Genomic DNA, 15,083 nt, shown 5'->3' on the forward strand with positions numbered 1-15,083 from the left:
GGAAGTTAGGGCTCTGGAGGGATCGTACCCCAAATCACAAGCAAGGGAAAGACCAAGTCTCACCTAGAATCCAGATTTGTTGGAACCCAAACTACAAACCCTCCCTCCCCCTACTATGGGCCCTTCCACCTGCAGCCCAGGCCAGCACAAGATGACCAGGAGCTAAGGTCTTGCCTCTTACTCTGACCCAGAAGGCCAGTGACAGGCTCTGCCTCAAGTGAACAAACGACCTGAGGCAGCCATGGAAGCACCTACCCCGAGGCGATCAGCACCCGAGACTGGGCAATGGCGAGTCGCTGTAGGTTGGTTCGATTCAAGGTGGCCAGGGCCACCCGCCCGGTCTTGCTGCTGGCTCCTGGGGGGCTGGCGGGAGAGCCTGCAGTTGCCCCCGCGGGCGTGCTGGAGGCTTGTCGCCGGATCGTCTGCGACGGGGCGGTCTTCACCGGGCCTCGGATGGTGCCGGTGCCGTCCAGGGGCTTGGCCCCAGGGCCTGGAGGCGGGGGCAGCTTGACCACTCCGGAGGGGGGCACGTTCTTGCGGGTCGCGGGGGGCTGCAGGGGCCCGGCGCTCCCATTGACCACGGCGGCCTTGACGCTCATCACCAGGACGCACTGTGGACAGGAGCAGGGTGGTGCCGGGGGCGAGGCGGCCGACCCGGGGCTGGCTGGCCAGGACTGAGTCTTCGGCAGCGTGCCAGTGACCATGGGGTAGATGAGGTCGAGCCGGCGGCGCACTCGGCGCTGGCGCTGGGTCTGCCGGTTGATCTGGCCCATGGTGCTGAAGTCGATGACGTAGCTGAAGCCGATGGACGTGAGGTCGATCCAGGGGTGCTGCTTCTCATAGGCCTGCTGGATGGTGATGCCCACCTCCATGTCGTAGGGCGTCCACGAACCGTTGTCATTCTCCCACTCCCACACCACGCCCTTCCCGGGGGCCGAGGACGGGTCGTAGTAGTTGCGGCGAACTGGGCGGAGGGTCCCTGCCAGAGGAGGACAGAGGAGAGCTCAGGGTCAGCATGGATCACACCCAATCACATTAGCGAGCAAACGTCCAAGAGTCCTGTGTGCCCTGCCCCCTGCGCCACGCCAAGGTGACAGCTTTGGAGGAGATTCCTTCCTGCCTTTAAGGGGTCTGCTATCAAAGCGTGGGGTGGCGGGGGCAGGTCAAGCAACACCAAGGAGACAGGGCAGGATGTCACCACCTGGATGGATCCGCAGCCGAATTAATTCACTTAAGGAATGTGGCTCCTTGGTAGCATGTGGCAAGGTCCTGGGCTCAATTTTACTTTTTAAATAAAAATTTCAAAGAATTCATTTAGTAGCAGATATAAAACCCCTCCGCCAATTCTTCTCCCCTGAGACAGGAGAACTCCTTTCTCTCTTTTTTGTAAAAAATTAAATATGACTTATGTATTTCTTGGGTAAGCATATATTTGTGCAAGCCAGATACTGGATTTCACATTGCATATAGGAATATAAAGTACTTGCTACACAGTAGGTCCTCTTAACTATCATATGCTTTCTCCTGTGTTCCTCTGAATGCCCTGCCACAGGACTATCCCGCAAAAGAACACAGGGCACCTACAGAACAGAGGGAGAACTTTGCTTCCATCCCGGAGCGCTGCTCAGAGGCAGGGGTGATGGAGTTGGCAATGTTTCTTTATAGGTGAAGTTTAAAAAAAAAAAAAAAGTGTGAGAAAACTCTTACATATTTCCCAGCACTAAATCTTATATCGACAAAAATAACATTCTCCATGGTCATGAGGATAATTTTATAATTATCTAAGGAGGGCCTTTGTTTCAAAAACATCAAACCCTCCTAAGGATAGGATCTTAATTTTGACAGTCTCACGGTGGGGCAGGGAAGAGGTCAGGGTCATTACAGGGCAACAGTATCCAGAAACAAACCAGCCGGAGTGGGAGGGCACCAGGCCTGTAAGGGAACTATTGTCCTTTTCTCCACTACCCACCCCAATCCTAAATCCAGATCCATTCCAACCAGGGCTCATTTCATGGTATCAACGTCAAGGCTAAAGATGCCTGTCTCTAGGCAGGATGAGGAGGCTGGGGAGAACTCCAGAGATGCTGGAATGTCTGCATCTGTCAGCTTAAGCTCTATCCATCAAAGTGGTGGGAAAAGGCTCCCCTCGCTGGCCTCTGACCCACTCCCTCCTCCAACCCAGAGGGAGACACCAAGAATGGGGACAGAATCCCATTCAAGGGGGGAAGAAAAGGAACAATGACCATTCAGGCCTTTGCCAGGGTCATAACCTGCCCCCCACCCCATCTCCAAGCCCCTTAATGACCCAAAACATCAACATTCAGAGGCACAAGGGAGAAGCAGAACAATCCCCTATTCAGTACCAGGGCCTCTGCTGGGAGACCTAGGGACATCAGGATGGAGTGGGAGTTCCCTCGTTAGCCTCCATTTCCTTCCTAATAACCAACTTGCTGAGGAACAAAGAGTGTGGCTTTGGGTACAACAGGGGAGATTCTTCCATGTGTCTGATAAACCTCAGCTTCCTCATCCGATTGGGTCCTGGGCAGCTACGTCAACAGGTGAATGTGAGGATAAAATGAGGAAATGAATACAAAACTCCCAAACATCAAGAACTCAATAAAAGAGAGATTATTATTAGTATTTGTTTTCTGTTGTATGTCCAAGCAGGATGGAAGTTATGGGGAAACTTTAGTTCAGGGGCTGCAGTGTGCCTCTGTGTGTGTGTGTGTGTGTGTGTGTGTGTGTGTGTTTGAGAGAGAGAGAGAGAGAACAAGATTTTCTATATAGCTCATATTTTCATATTTGCAATCTTTATTACTTAGAAAGCACCTCACATATGCCAGTCCATATAATTTTCATGGCAATCATACAAAGCACCTTTTGCAGATGAGGAAATTAAGTTTTTGGAGTTTATGTGGCACTATTTTACAGTCTCTCCAGGGGAGTAATGCAGTTGGTCAATTCTCCTGAATGTGCTTAATTTTTTCTTTTTTCTTTTTTTTTTTTTTACAATAGTGTTATCCTAGAGATGCCTGAGATTTGTACCAGGACTTCTGGAGACTATGCTAGGGTTCTATTACATATTTTCCCAAGTTTATCTTCCTCCATCTCTGTATTTTCCTCTACTCCTGCCAAGTAGAGGCTGCTTTTATCCTCTTGCGTTCCCTCAGGGTTTTCTGACTCCCTACCCCACCGTTCCTCAGGTCCCTACTATTGAAATTTCCTCTTTTGCCATTTTTATCTACTGAAATCCTCCTTATCCTTCAGGTCCTATGTCACTTGCCAAACAATTCTTGGAACAGTCTCCCATCCTCGGCCCCACCCTCAGGGAGTCTGAGGTACAGATCTTGCTGCCTGCTGAGCACGGGAGTCTTCACACTTTGCATAGGTGCCCTGAGTTGGAGTGGGCACACTGCTGTGCAGCTCTCTGCATCCCAGGGCCTAAGCCAGTGTCAGAGTTACGAGGGCTCCACAAACTGCAGTGACTGACTGAAGACCCTGTCTACAATGACATTTAGTCATCCATCACATATTGCTGAGCACCCATTCGTTGCTATGGAGAATGCAAAGATTCAAGTATTCTTCAAGTAGTGCACAGCCTAAGACAGCATTAGAAGACAAATGTGCAAAACATGCCACATTAAGGATGCCAACCAAATGCCTGGTAGCAGGAATCGAACCACATCCCCTCTCTGCTTAAATCTCTTCCGTAGGTTCTCCTTAGGTAGAGTCCAAAATCCCCACCACCAGCCTCTGCTCACACCCTAATCTATTCTGTTCACATTTCCTTGCACGGACCTTCAACCTCTCCCATTGCTATGCTGTTCTGATTCTGGCCTCTTCACAATGCTGGGTTCTCCCTTGTGATAGTCTGGCATTTTCTTTATTGCTCATCCTTCAGATTAAAGATGATTTCCTCTGAGGAATTTACTCTGGGCTTCCCTGACCAGGTCAAATTCCTGTTCCTTTTTTAACAACTATATATATAAATATATTTATATTATATTATATTTATATATTGTTAACTCAGTTACACATATATTTGTTGCTAGTTTGATGAATATCTGTCTCCCTCCCTCAAGTTCCAATCTGTGATAGTGGGCATCAAGGTGTTGGCTCCTATATCTATCTCACATGCCTGGCATGTCCCAAGGGTTCAATATATATTGACTGAATAAATGAGGTAATGATGGTTTGGAAAACATTTGAAGAAGTGGATGACAAGTGGCATAGAACTTGAATGATAAGAAGAATTTTAATAGGCAGACATGGATTTCAGTAGAAGGGACCTTATGAATAGTCGTGGGGAGGGGAAGATGATAAAGAACTCTGAGGAAACAGAAGACACAGAAGAAGATAATCCTGGACACCGCAGAGCCAGGGCACAGGAAGTCTGGCTCATAAAGCCTCGATGGATTTAATTTGTAGGCAACGAGGAGTCAAGTTTGTTAATCAGAAGTGGAAAGACCAGAGCTGCTCTATTAATTAGTTCCAGGTGAGTGGAGGGGTGTTGAGAAAATGAAAAAGAGGTGACGGACTGAAAAGACTCTACAGAGACAAAATGGGTAGGAGTTGACCACGTAGCTGAATGCTTTCCCAGTGAGGTTCCAAGACTTTCTAGTCCCCAGGTGTCCAGATCAGCAATGCCCTGAAGACCTAACGGGCAATATCACCTGTGCCTGGACCTGGGCATCTCATTTTTCATCATGCACACTAAAGTTTCAACTGCAGGTCACAAGGCTTGCATGGTTATGTATATTAGGTGCCCGAAAGACTGAAAAATAGAATGAACCCAAGAATCCTGAGGTTCATGACACGGTTCATGTCATGAATCCATGACAAAGTAGCAAATGGTGGTGCCATTAACTGGTAGAGGGAGGTCAAGAAGAGCTGGTTTCTGGAGAAAAAGTTACAGAGTTCAGGTGCTCCTTAAAGGACATTAGAGGATAGTAAGAGAGAGTCAACAACCTCAGAACCAAAGACTTGAGACAAGAGACATGGTAAAATTTCATCCCTGATTATTTCAGAGACTACCCCATTTGAAATACACTAGCCTTGAGCTTTTCTAGAAACAGGGCGGTAAATTAGATAGTCTGAAGAAGTTCCACCTTGTCCTAGGTACAGTCAACCAAGTAAAAGGCCTCTAATCAGATAGGAATAGAGAATGTTCATAAACGAAGGAAGAAGAAAAGGAAAGAAAATCAACCCCGCCCAGTCACTCAGATACCAGCATCCCAAAGCATCCAAGATGTTTTGGCTCCTAGGAAATAGGAGGCAATGCCTTCCAGGCACGACCTGACATGTCTAGGGCATGTCGCGCACATCTATGCAAGTGATTCACTGCTGATAGAGCAGGCACTTTAGGTGTCTCTTACCAGCACTGCCTCACCCTCTCCAGAATGTTCCATGAGGATCAAGTCTTGGACATTCCATTACTGCTGTATCTTGAGCACCTGGAACAGTGCTTATACAAAGTAATTGATCCATAACCCTTCACGGGAGGAAGGAGTAGGGCCTGGGGCACTTGATTCAGAATCTAAGCTCTTACACTGCCTAACCCCTTGAGAAACTAAAACTCTTTCAACCCGTTTCCTTTCCTCTAAATTGGGAAGAGCAGTGCTTATGAGATTGCTGTGAGGATTGGAAGAGGTAGTGCCAGGCACAATGTCCACACACAGAACATACTGTAGTGACCACGTGGTCACCCTGATGTCTGCCTCCTTCACTTCATTGCTCACACTAAGGAGGCAGTATGGGGTAGGGAGTCTAAAAAAAAAAAATTAGCCTCCGTCAAATCCTGTAATCAAATCCACGCCTTCTGTCTCACCCCTCTCACCATATTAAAGACCAAAAATGCACGGAAAACTTTGAACTAGAAAAAATCCTCTCTTGAACCATGCCACATCCTGTTAGCCCCATTCACCTGCCAACCTGCACGTAGGAGGGAAAGGAGGATCTTCAGGCTGCTCTTCACTACCGAGGAAAAGGAGATGTGAGCAGTCAGGAGACTTGCTCGAGGTCACACAGTAAGCAGTGTGACCCTGAGTCATGTCTCCTCACTCCCAGCCTGGGTTTTTTCTCACGTTGCTGCTAGGACCCTGGAGATGACAACCTGGTGTGCTAGGGCAGAGAGGGAAAAGTGACAGAGAAGTGAAGCTCTCCATCACATCCTACAAGAGAAAAATGGCAGCCCAGTCAAGGTAAATTACTTCCGGTGGAGAGGACTTCACAAAGGCTTTCAGAAGCAGCCAAGAACAGTCCTCTCTATCTCATTCCATCTCTTCCCTTTTTCTAGATACTCCAGCCCAAAATGACTAGTAGAGACCAACCTAGAATGCAAATGAGCTCAAGTCCTCAGAAGGTCTGGGGAAGAAGGGCCCAGGGCAAACTGGTGGGCAGAGGAGTGTCTCCAACCTCCCAGCCATCTCCCTGGAGATAGCTGGATGAGGTGAGGAGCCCAGCAGGCTGGAGAGACTGGGCCTTGCTGAGCAGCCAGGCAAGCAACTGCTAAAAAGACAATGTTCTCATGTCAGGAAAGGTCCCTATATAGAGGAGGCAACCAAAGAGAGAGAGAGAAAAAAGAGGACTTGCCTCCAGGCAGGGAACTTCCAGCTCTTTTGTTTATAGGGATGTTTCTGGTTCCCAGCTTTAAATTGTGGCTTGGGGATGGTGGGTAATTTAATTTAACATTGCCAGGGCTTGGCTGAGGTTGCCTGGGAGCTGGTGGCTTAAAGCTCCTACCCTATCATGGTCCCATCAATGTGAGATATTGAAAGGAATTATGTGTGTGTTGGGGAAGGGAGAAGGGGGGTGTTCAGAGCCCAGAGATTCTATTCTAACTTTGACAAACTCCCTGACAGACCCAGCATTCCTGGGACTCCAGCCCAGTGCCCTCAGCGCCCAGCACAGGACCTGGCACAGAGAGGTGTTCAGGAAGGTTGACCATCTGACTGAATGAGTGGGTGAAACAAAAGCAGTGTGAATAGAAGGCACACACGAGGCAGTCCGAAAATGATCCAGGGTTAGTTCTCTGCCACAGAGCTCACATTCAAGAGCCCCAGACTCTACCTAAACTGCCCGTCACCAGGCGGTAGTCAACCTGTCCTCGGGGCATAGTGATCTGTCCCCGGGAAGTAGCTTTCTCTCTGTCCAGGTTTCTGTACAACTTCATTTGTGTCAAAAGCATCCTCTAGGGCACGAGCCCTCCTAGAACACAGATTAAACTTCTGCCCTTCCCCAAAGTGGCAGAGGGCCTGGTACCTGTGGATCACCAGGGTGGTTCTCCATGTGCTTCAGAGATTTAGTCTGAAATAGAAAAGCTAATCCCTGCTTTTATTTATTTTTGAGCAGGTCTGGAATCCCATCAGGTGGTCTCATGTTCCCACCTCAAGAGCTCAGCTCCCCACTTGACAGTTATAATCCCTCCCCTCTCCTCAGTCTGAGGCCCTCACCTCCAACAGCCTCCTCACGAGTTGCACAATTACCCTTCTCTTCCTCCCTCTCAGCCATATTTAATCCTCTTTCTCAATCTCCCCACATTCCTCCTGGTTCTCCCCTCCTCCCAGTCGGTCTCTCCCAGCTCCACCTCCCTCCCTTCCCCAACAAGGTTTAGGCCAGCCAGATGCTAACACTTCTGGAATCCTTTCCCCAAAAAACTTTCTTCAATTGGCCAGTGTTTGCAGAGTCTTGGCAAAGAGGTGGTAGGGAGTAATGACGAAAGATGGGGACATGAGGGAGGAAAGATACCCTTTTCCCATGACAATCCTAATTAGCACACAGGATGTGGGGGCTTTCCAAGGAAGCAGAGATGTCCTGCTCAAGCAGCTGTTCTCTGAGCTGCAGGGCCCTCCTCCTCATTTTCTCTACTCCCTCCCCACCACACCTGTTTCTCCAGGCTCCTTGGTTACACTCTTGGGAAAGCCCAGCTAGAATTCCAGAAACCCCCCTCCCCCACCTCTGTCACTGAAGAGATTACCGTGGAGACACACAGAGACTTGTCCCAGGTCATCAATTAGGCCTGGATGCACTGGACCAAGTGAAGAGGCTTAGCTATGCCGTCTTCCTCCCTCCACTGACCCCCACGCTCAGCCTAACCTCCATTTCCCAGGAACCCTTCCTGGCTCTGAGCAGGAAAGGCTGGTCAGCTGGGAAGTAGGGCTGTGGTGGCCTTAATGGCAACTTGACTCTCATGGAAAGAGAGGAGTTTAGCACTCTGGGAGGCCAGGGTGTCCCTCATAGGGTACTTAGAGTACGGTTTCAGTAAGAAGCCTAGGGACACTTTCTTCTTAGGAATGGGCCTCCTCCAGGGACAAAGGGAGAGGCTTCCCTGCCAGGCATTCCGGAGCCCCATCCCTCCCCCTCCTCTCCATCTGCTCTGGCCTGTTGCTTCGGTGCTTCGACTGTACCAGCAGAGGTATTCCGGAATGCCACGGCATCCAGGGGTTCCAGCCCCTGGAATCCCCGCACTCCTTTCTCTCCTCCCAGGGAGGGCCCACAGGCTTCCCATACTAGACAGCAGCTGCAACCTCCGGGGGGAATCCCTTCTTCCTACCCCAGTGCCCACACCCAGGACCCAGTCGAAGGAAGGCTTCCGTCCCACACAGAAGGAGCAGAGGCAGTCAAGTTGGGGGGAGGGGATGTGTGGCAGGCCCGAGAGCCAGAGGCAAAGCGGGGTCAGCCAAGGGGTGCGAGTGGCTAGGATAGCTTATGGGCCGGGAGGCCCCAGAATTTCTACACGGAAAGACTCAGGAGGACTAAGGGCGGAAAAGGGGGCGTGCAGGGGGTTGGGTTCTTACTGGCTAGGCTGAAGCTAGTTTTGCGTAACCACTACTAATAATTAGTTGCACGGATGAGTATGTGGTGATGATGGTGGGATCCTAAGAGGATCAAGGGGAATGAAGCACCAACACCTCTTGGTGGCACTACTGCACGAAGGTGCCACCGTGTGGGCTAAGGTGGGTGCACGAGGCGGGAGTTCCCGGTTAGACAGGGAGGTGGGCGGCTCACCCGTGTCTTGGCGGAACTGGTTCATGGACTGCAGATCGATGATGTAGGGCGCTAGACGGCTGTCCACCTGGCCCAGCACCACGCTGCCCCCGGCGCGGGGACCGGCACGGACCACAGCCTCGATGTGGTGGCTCACCGCCGGGCTGTAGGGACGCCAGCGGCCGTGCTCGTTCAGCCATTCCCAGACCACCACTGCCGAGGCCAGGAGCATGGCGAGCCCGGGGCTGCGGCGGCGGCGGCGGTGGCGGCGCTGCGCTGCCTGCCTCCCGGGCCCGGCGCGCCCGACCTCCTCCGCTTCCTCCTGCGCCGCCGCCTCCGGGCCTCGACCGCGCCCCCAGCCCCGCGCCCCAACGCCCCAGGCAGTCTCAGCTCCGGCCCATGGGATCTTCCCCAGCCGCGCATCCACCGGGGCCCGGAGACCGGGGCCGCCTGGCTGGGACCGCGCGCCGCCGCCGCCGCCGCCGGGGTCCGCCGCTGCTGCCGCTGCTCTGTGAGACTGAGTCGCTTCATGCAAATGCCCGGCTCTCTGCAAACAAGCCCCCGCCTGGCAAAGCCACCCCGCGGGCGCGCGGCCCGAGCCCCGGCGGCCGCGAGCGGGGGCTGACCGCGACGCGAGGACAGAGTCCTCGCACCAGTTGCGCCTCAGGCTCTGCAGACGCCGGGGTGGGATCTCGCCTCACGACCGCGCTCGCTGTGGCACGCTCTGTTCTCCTCCCCTCCCTCCCCGCCCTTTCGCCGCACGAAATGCAGTCACAGGCGCGGGGAGAGCTCCCCCTCCCTGTGGCTCTGCTCAGTTGCTTCCAGAATGAATCGCCCCTCCCAAGCAGGGCACTAAGGCAAACTCGCGCCTGCAGGGGTTTCCCCAGTTCCTTGATGTCGACCAGCGACCCGCCATGACACGGCCCCGGCACCGCCACCGTCTCCCGGCAGCAACTTTGCAGCCTTGTTCCAAAAAAAAAAAAAAAATAGAAGCTTCCTTCTTTTTTCTTTCTTTTTTAACGCAGCACGATCAATTTCTGCAGCGCAAGATCTGAGGCAAGCGGAGTCTCCGGCTTGCGCACGCACTCACACACTCATGCTTGCACAGAAACGCACGCACACCCCCACGCCCTCCTAGCTCTGGCGAGTATTACCTCATTTTCGCTAGCATCCCTAGCTGTCCGTCAAGGATGAAGAAGCCACGCCTCCCCTGGCCACTCGAATCGGTGTCCTGGAGCTCCCACGCCCCCTGCTGGTTTCCAGCCGCGCGTGCCGGCCAAGCCACAAGTGCGGCACTGCTGAACTCCAACCTCTGAGACCGAGTCCGAAGGAATGCAAAAATTTGGTGACTTATGGAAATATACCGTCCAGGGGAAAGCAAATATGGTTTTCCGAGCTCATGTCGACATTGCTAGAGTCAAGAAGACAGATGCTAAATTGACTTTATCCTGCAGTGTTTCTGACCAATATCATGAGGCAACAGGACAAACACAAGCCAGACTTGGTTAATTTAATCCATGAGTTTGAGAACACGGATTGAAGTCATGATTACGCAGTGATCTTGTCTGAGAACATAAATTTTGTTTGACTGAGGCTGCAACCATAAAAACATGAATTCATTCTGTTACAATCCAACAGGATATGGAAAAATAAAAATAAATTATGGTAGGAAGTAAGATAATTTTTGAAACATTTCTTTCTTCATGATGTCATATGCTCTTTTTATGTTTTAGAAGACAGGAAGAAAACAGTACCTGACCAGCAGAACCAGGAATTCCCAGGTAAAACAAACCTGAATTAGCAAATGTTGAATTGACTGTTTGAAAGAGAATGAGAAGCAAAAAGAAACTGTCTCCTACCTATCTATTTGTGGACTGCTTCTTGTATCTGGTCTTGTATCTGTCAAGCTAAATATGGTGGTATACTATATAGCAGGACTAAAATGCCTGGTAACACAGAGAGTATATGTAGCCTGATCAATTTGCAATTTGCAAGAGGGAGCAAATATATAGATGACTTCACATTAGTAATCAATTGTTGTAGAATATATGTATTTGGAAATATTTTATGTCAACAATAATTATATAATATGTATACTCTACCTGGATTTTCCAAGACAATTCTAATTTCAAATATTCTACACCATAAACCCCTAAAAAGCTCAAAAATTCTTTTTTTTTTTTTTTTTTTTTTTTTTTGTACTGGGGATTGAACCCAGGGATGCTTAATCATGGAGAATCATGGAGCCATATCCCCAGCCCTCATTTTTTTTTTTTTTTTTTTTTTTTTTTGAGACAGAGTCTTGCTAGTTTGCTGAGACTGGCTTTGAACTTGTGATCCTCCTGCCTCAACCTCCTGAGCCACTAGCATTACAGGTGTGTGCCACATGGCCTGGAAGAAATTCTATTTTAGTATCAAAACAGTGTCTTCCAAATTGCCTTCTATAGCCATAAGAATCATAAGAACTGTTAACCAAATGACATGCCTAATTTGTAATCTGGACATATGGTAGCTATAACAAAACCTTGCTAATTGAGACTGATTGGAATGAAGCCAATTTCAAACTGTTCAGAGGTATAGTTTGATGAAACTTCAAAAAATGCTATCTTAACACCAAATGAAAAAGGGATTCTTTTCTTTTTCTGTGAACAAAAGTTTCCTTTTTCTAGCAACCCATTACTATATAATGAACTGCTCAGAAACTAGTGGCCAAAAACAGCAGCAAGCATTTATTTTGCATGTGAATCTGCAATTTGAGGAAAGCATCTGAGGACAGCCAGTGTCTGCTTGCATACAGCATTAGCTCAAAGCAACTGAAAGGATGGCTGGAATCTTCTGGAAGTTTGCTCATTCGCTCTCCAGCAGGTAACTCAACTAGGGCTACCAGCTCACATTGCCACGTGGCCTATCCATGTTGCAGATCTGCATCCTCACAACCAAAAGGTTGGTTTCCAAAAGGTATGACCCAAGACAAAGTCGGGCAGAAATTTCATTGCCTTTTTAAATTATATGTATTTTTTATTTTTTAAAAATGTATTTATTAAAAACAGTAATTTCTAGCCAAATAAATACAGCATTTTAAATGAATTATTTGGAAATACATACACTATATAAGTAAACCCTTGAAACTGTACAGACTTAAACAAATATTCATTTAGCAAACAAGTTGGATCACTATCCCTCACTTAGATTCTATTTTTATTTAAAAATAGTAGATTCATTTGCAATTGCAAGAAATAAAACATCTCATTTACTTTCCTTCCCCTTGTTACTCAATGGTAACATCTTATAAAACTATTACTACTAATATTGACAGGGTCAAGAAACAGAACACTTGCATTGTTGCTCCTTTATTGATACAACAGGATCATTTCCTGCATTGTACAAAATACATTTTGTATACAATGTACATTTTCATCACCACAAGGATCTTCAGGTTGCCCTTTTATAGCCACATCCACTCTGTCCTCCCCATTCTGTCCTTGACCCCTGCTACCACTAATACGTTCTCCATATCTATGATTTTGTCATTCTAAAAAGGCTATGTAAATGGAATCATGAGCATTTAGTCTTCTAGGATTAGGTTTCTCCACTGAGCACAGCGCTCTTAAGAGCCAGTCAGGTGGTTGTGTGTAGTTTGTTCTTTTCACCGCTAAGTCGTAGTCCTCGGAATCCATGTGCCATCCATTGTCTTCCTCTTCGCTCACTGAAGGACCTATGAGTTGTTTGGGTTATATCATGAATAAAGTAGCCATAAACATTCCAATGCAGGTTTTTGTGTGAACATAAAGTTCCCATTTTTCTATAATAAATACCCAGGATTACAATTGCAAAATCATGTGGTAATGGCATGTTTAATTAAAAAACATTAAAAAACAAAAAACAAAACTGCCAATTTTTCTGGAGTGGTTGTACCATTTTGCATTTTTTTCCCACAATGTACTCAAGACCTAGGCTTTACATTCTCGCCTGCATTGTGGTTGTCAGGATGTTTTATTTTAGCCATTTTGTTAGGTCTGTAGTGATAATTCATTGTGTTGTTAACTCTTGTTTCTTTTTGATGGTTAATGATATTTAATATCTGTCTCTGTGATTCACCATCTATATATCCACTTTGATAAAATGTCTGTTCATACCTTCTACTATCTTTCCTTTTACTATTGAAGTTAGAGAGTTTTTTTTTTTTTTTTTTTTTTTTTTTTTTCCAGTGCTTGAGATTTGAACCCAGGGCCTTAGTGCTTAGCAAGGCAAGCACTCTACCAACTGAGCTATATCCTCTACTTCAGGGCAAGATGGCACACTCCTGTAATCCCAGCAGGCAGCTTGGGAGGCTGTGGCAGGAGGATTGCAAGTTCAAAGCCAGCCTCATCAATTTAGCAAGGTACTGAGCAATTCAGTGAGAACTTGTATCTAGATAAAATATTTTTAAAAAGTTGGGGATGTGGTTCCATGATTAAGCACCCCTGGATTCAATCCTCAGTACTAAAGTAAATAAATAAATAAATAAATAAATAAATAAATAAGGTCTAGTTAATAACCCTCAATGAATATGAATTTGTGGTGTCAAAACATTTCCTCTCAAGATGTATTTTATCTTTGCTCTCTTTTTATTCGGTCTTCTACAAAGCAAAAGTCTGTATTTTGATGAAATCCAGCTTAACCAAATTTCCTTTTCTGGCTTCTATTTTCCATGTGAATTCTAAGAACTCTTTAGTTAGCCCTAGTATCTGAATATTTTTCTTGTTTTCTTCTGTTTTATAGTTTTTCAATTTACATTTAAATCTAAAATCAACTTTGACTTAATTTTTATGTAAGGAGTGGGATTTAGATTGTCTTTCTCTTTTCGTTTCTTCTTCTTCTTCTTCTTCTTCTTCTTCTTCTTCTTCTTCTTCTTCTTCTTCTTCTTCCTCTTTTTCTTCTTCTTCTTTTATCTTATGAATGTATTGCTTTGGCACCACTTATTTAAACTGCTCCTTTGAATTGCTTCTGTATCTTTGTCAAAAATCAGTTGGTCAACCTGGGCTTGGTGGTGCTTGCCTGAAATGCCAGTGACTCCAAAGGCTAAGGGTCACAAGTTCAAGGTCAGCCTCAGCAACTTAGCAGACTTAGTGAAACCCTTTCTAAAACAAAAGCAAAACAAAACAAAGCAAAAAAATAAACAAATTAATTAATTAATTAAAATGTAAAAAAAGAAAGAAAGTGGTTAAATGCTCCTGGATTCAATCCCCAGGTTTTTTTTTTTGTTTGTTTGTTTTAAATAAAGCAGTTGGATCTATTTCTAATTTCTAGGTTCTGTTCCACGGATCTATGTGTATGTCCTCTACTGATAGCAGGCAATGTTGATATACAATCTACATCTCTTTCTGACTCCTCTCTCGTCCTTGCCTTTCTCACTTTGAAGAATCTTTGTGATTATACTGTGCCCACCCAGATATTCAAGATAACATTCCTGTCTTAAAGTCTGCTGATTAGCAGTATTAATTCCATTTGCAGCCTTAATTCCTCTTCTTAGGTAAGCTAGCATTTTCGGCGGCTGCATGGGTTAGAGCAACGGGTGTCCTTGGATGGGGGTCTGCTCTCCTCATTCCTCAGGCAAGTCTCTTGTGCTGCTCATGCTCAGTGTTCTACTTCCATCTTCCAAGAAATTGTGTTTTGGCCACACCTAACATTATGACTTGGTAGATCCCGTAAAACTCACCACACCAGGAGAAGCTCTGCATGCTTAGTCACTTGCTATCTCATGGTTAGGTGACCCAGACCAGGACCAAGTGGAACAGAGGAGGTGACATTCAGAAGGTATATAATTCTCCACTGCAAAGGTCATGGCCTTGATTTGAAGTCCCAGGAGTCTGCGCTGTGATTTTCCCACTTGTGCTTACTGTAAGACCCACAGAGCATCTTCTTCCATGTCAAATCCTCGTGCCAAAGGGTCAGTCAGGCTGCGTGGTCCAAATGGCTGTGCTCTTTTCATCTACCTTGGGTCTTTTGCAGAACCCTTTCCTAATTTAGGCCCCACTCAAAATGGACAGCCGATAGTGTTCACCTGTGAATAGGTGGGAGAGTATGCCCAGATGTGGAATATGCTGTCTTCAGACTGA

General features: G+C 47.2%; 1 protein-coding gene across 2 annotated transcripts in view; it reads right to left on the reverse strand.

The window, feature by feature from the left end:
- The window catches only part of Dtx4 (deltex E3 ubiquitin ligase 4), a 32,185-nt gene extending 22,956 nt beyond the window's left edge, over window positions 1-9,229 (reverse strand). For both annotated transcript variants that reach the window (XM_047517035.1, XM_047517034.1), the window contains exons 1-2: window positions 9,007-9,229; window positions 256-979 (exon numbers count right to left, since the gene is read on the reverse strand). In XM_047517035.1, the coding sequence (XP_047372991.1) occupies window positions 256-979; window positions 9,007-9,217 (935 nt within the window). In that variant the 5' untranslated portion in view covers window positions 9,218-9,229. The remainder of the gene's footprint in view (window positions 1-255; window positions 980-9,006) is intronic.
- Between the last annotated feature and the right edge of the window lie 5,854 nt (window positions 9,230-15,083).

The sequence above is a fragment of the Sciurus carolinensis genome, chromosome 11 (assembly GCF_902686445.1).
Source record: "Sciurus carolinensis chromosome 11, mSciCar1.2, whole genome shotgun sequence".
Classification (NCBI taxonomy): domain Eukaryota; kingdom Metazoa; phylum Chordata; class Mammalia; order Rodentia; family Sciuridae; genus Sciurus; species Sciurus carolinensis.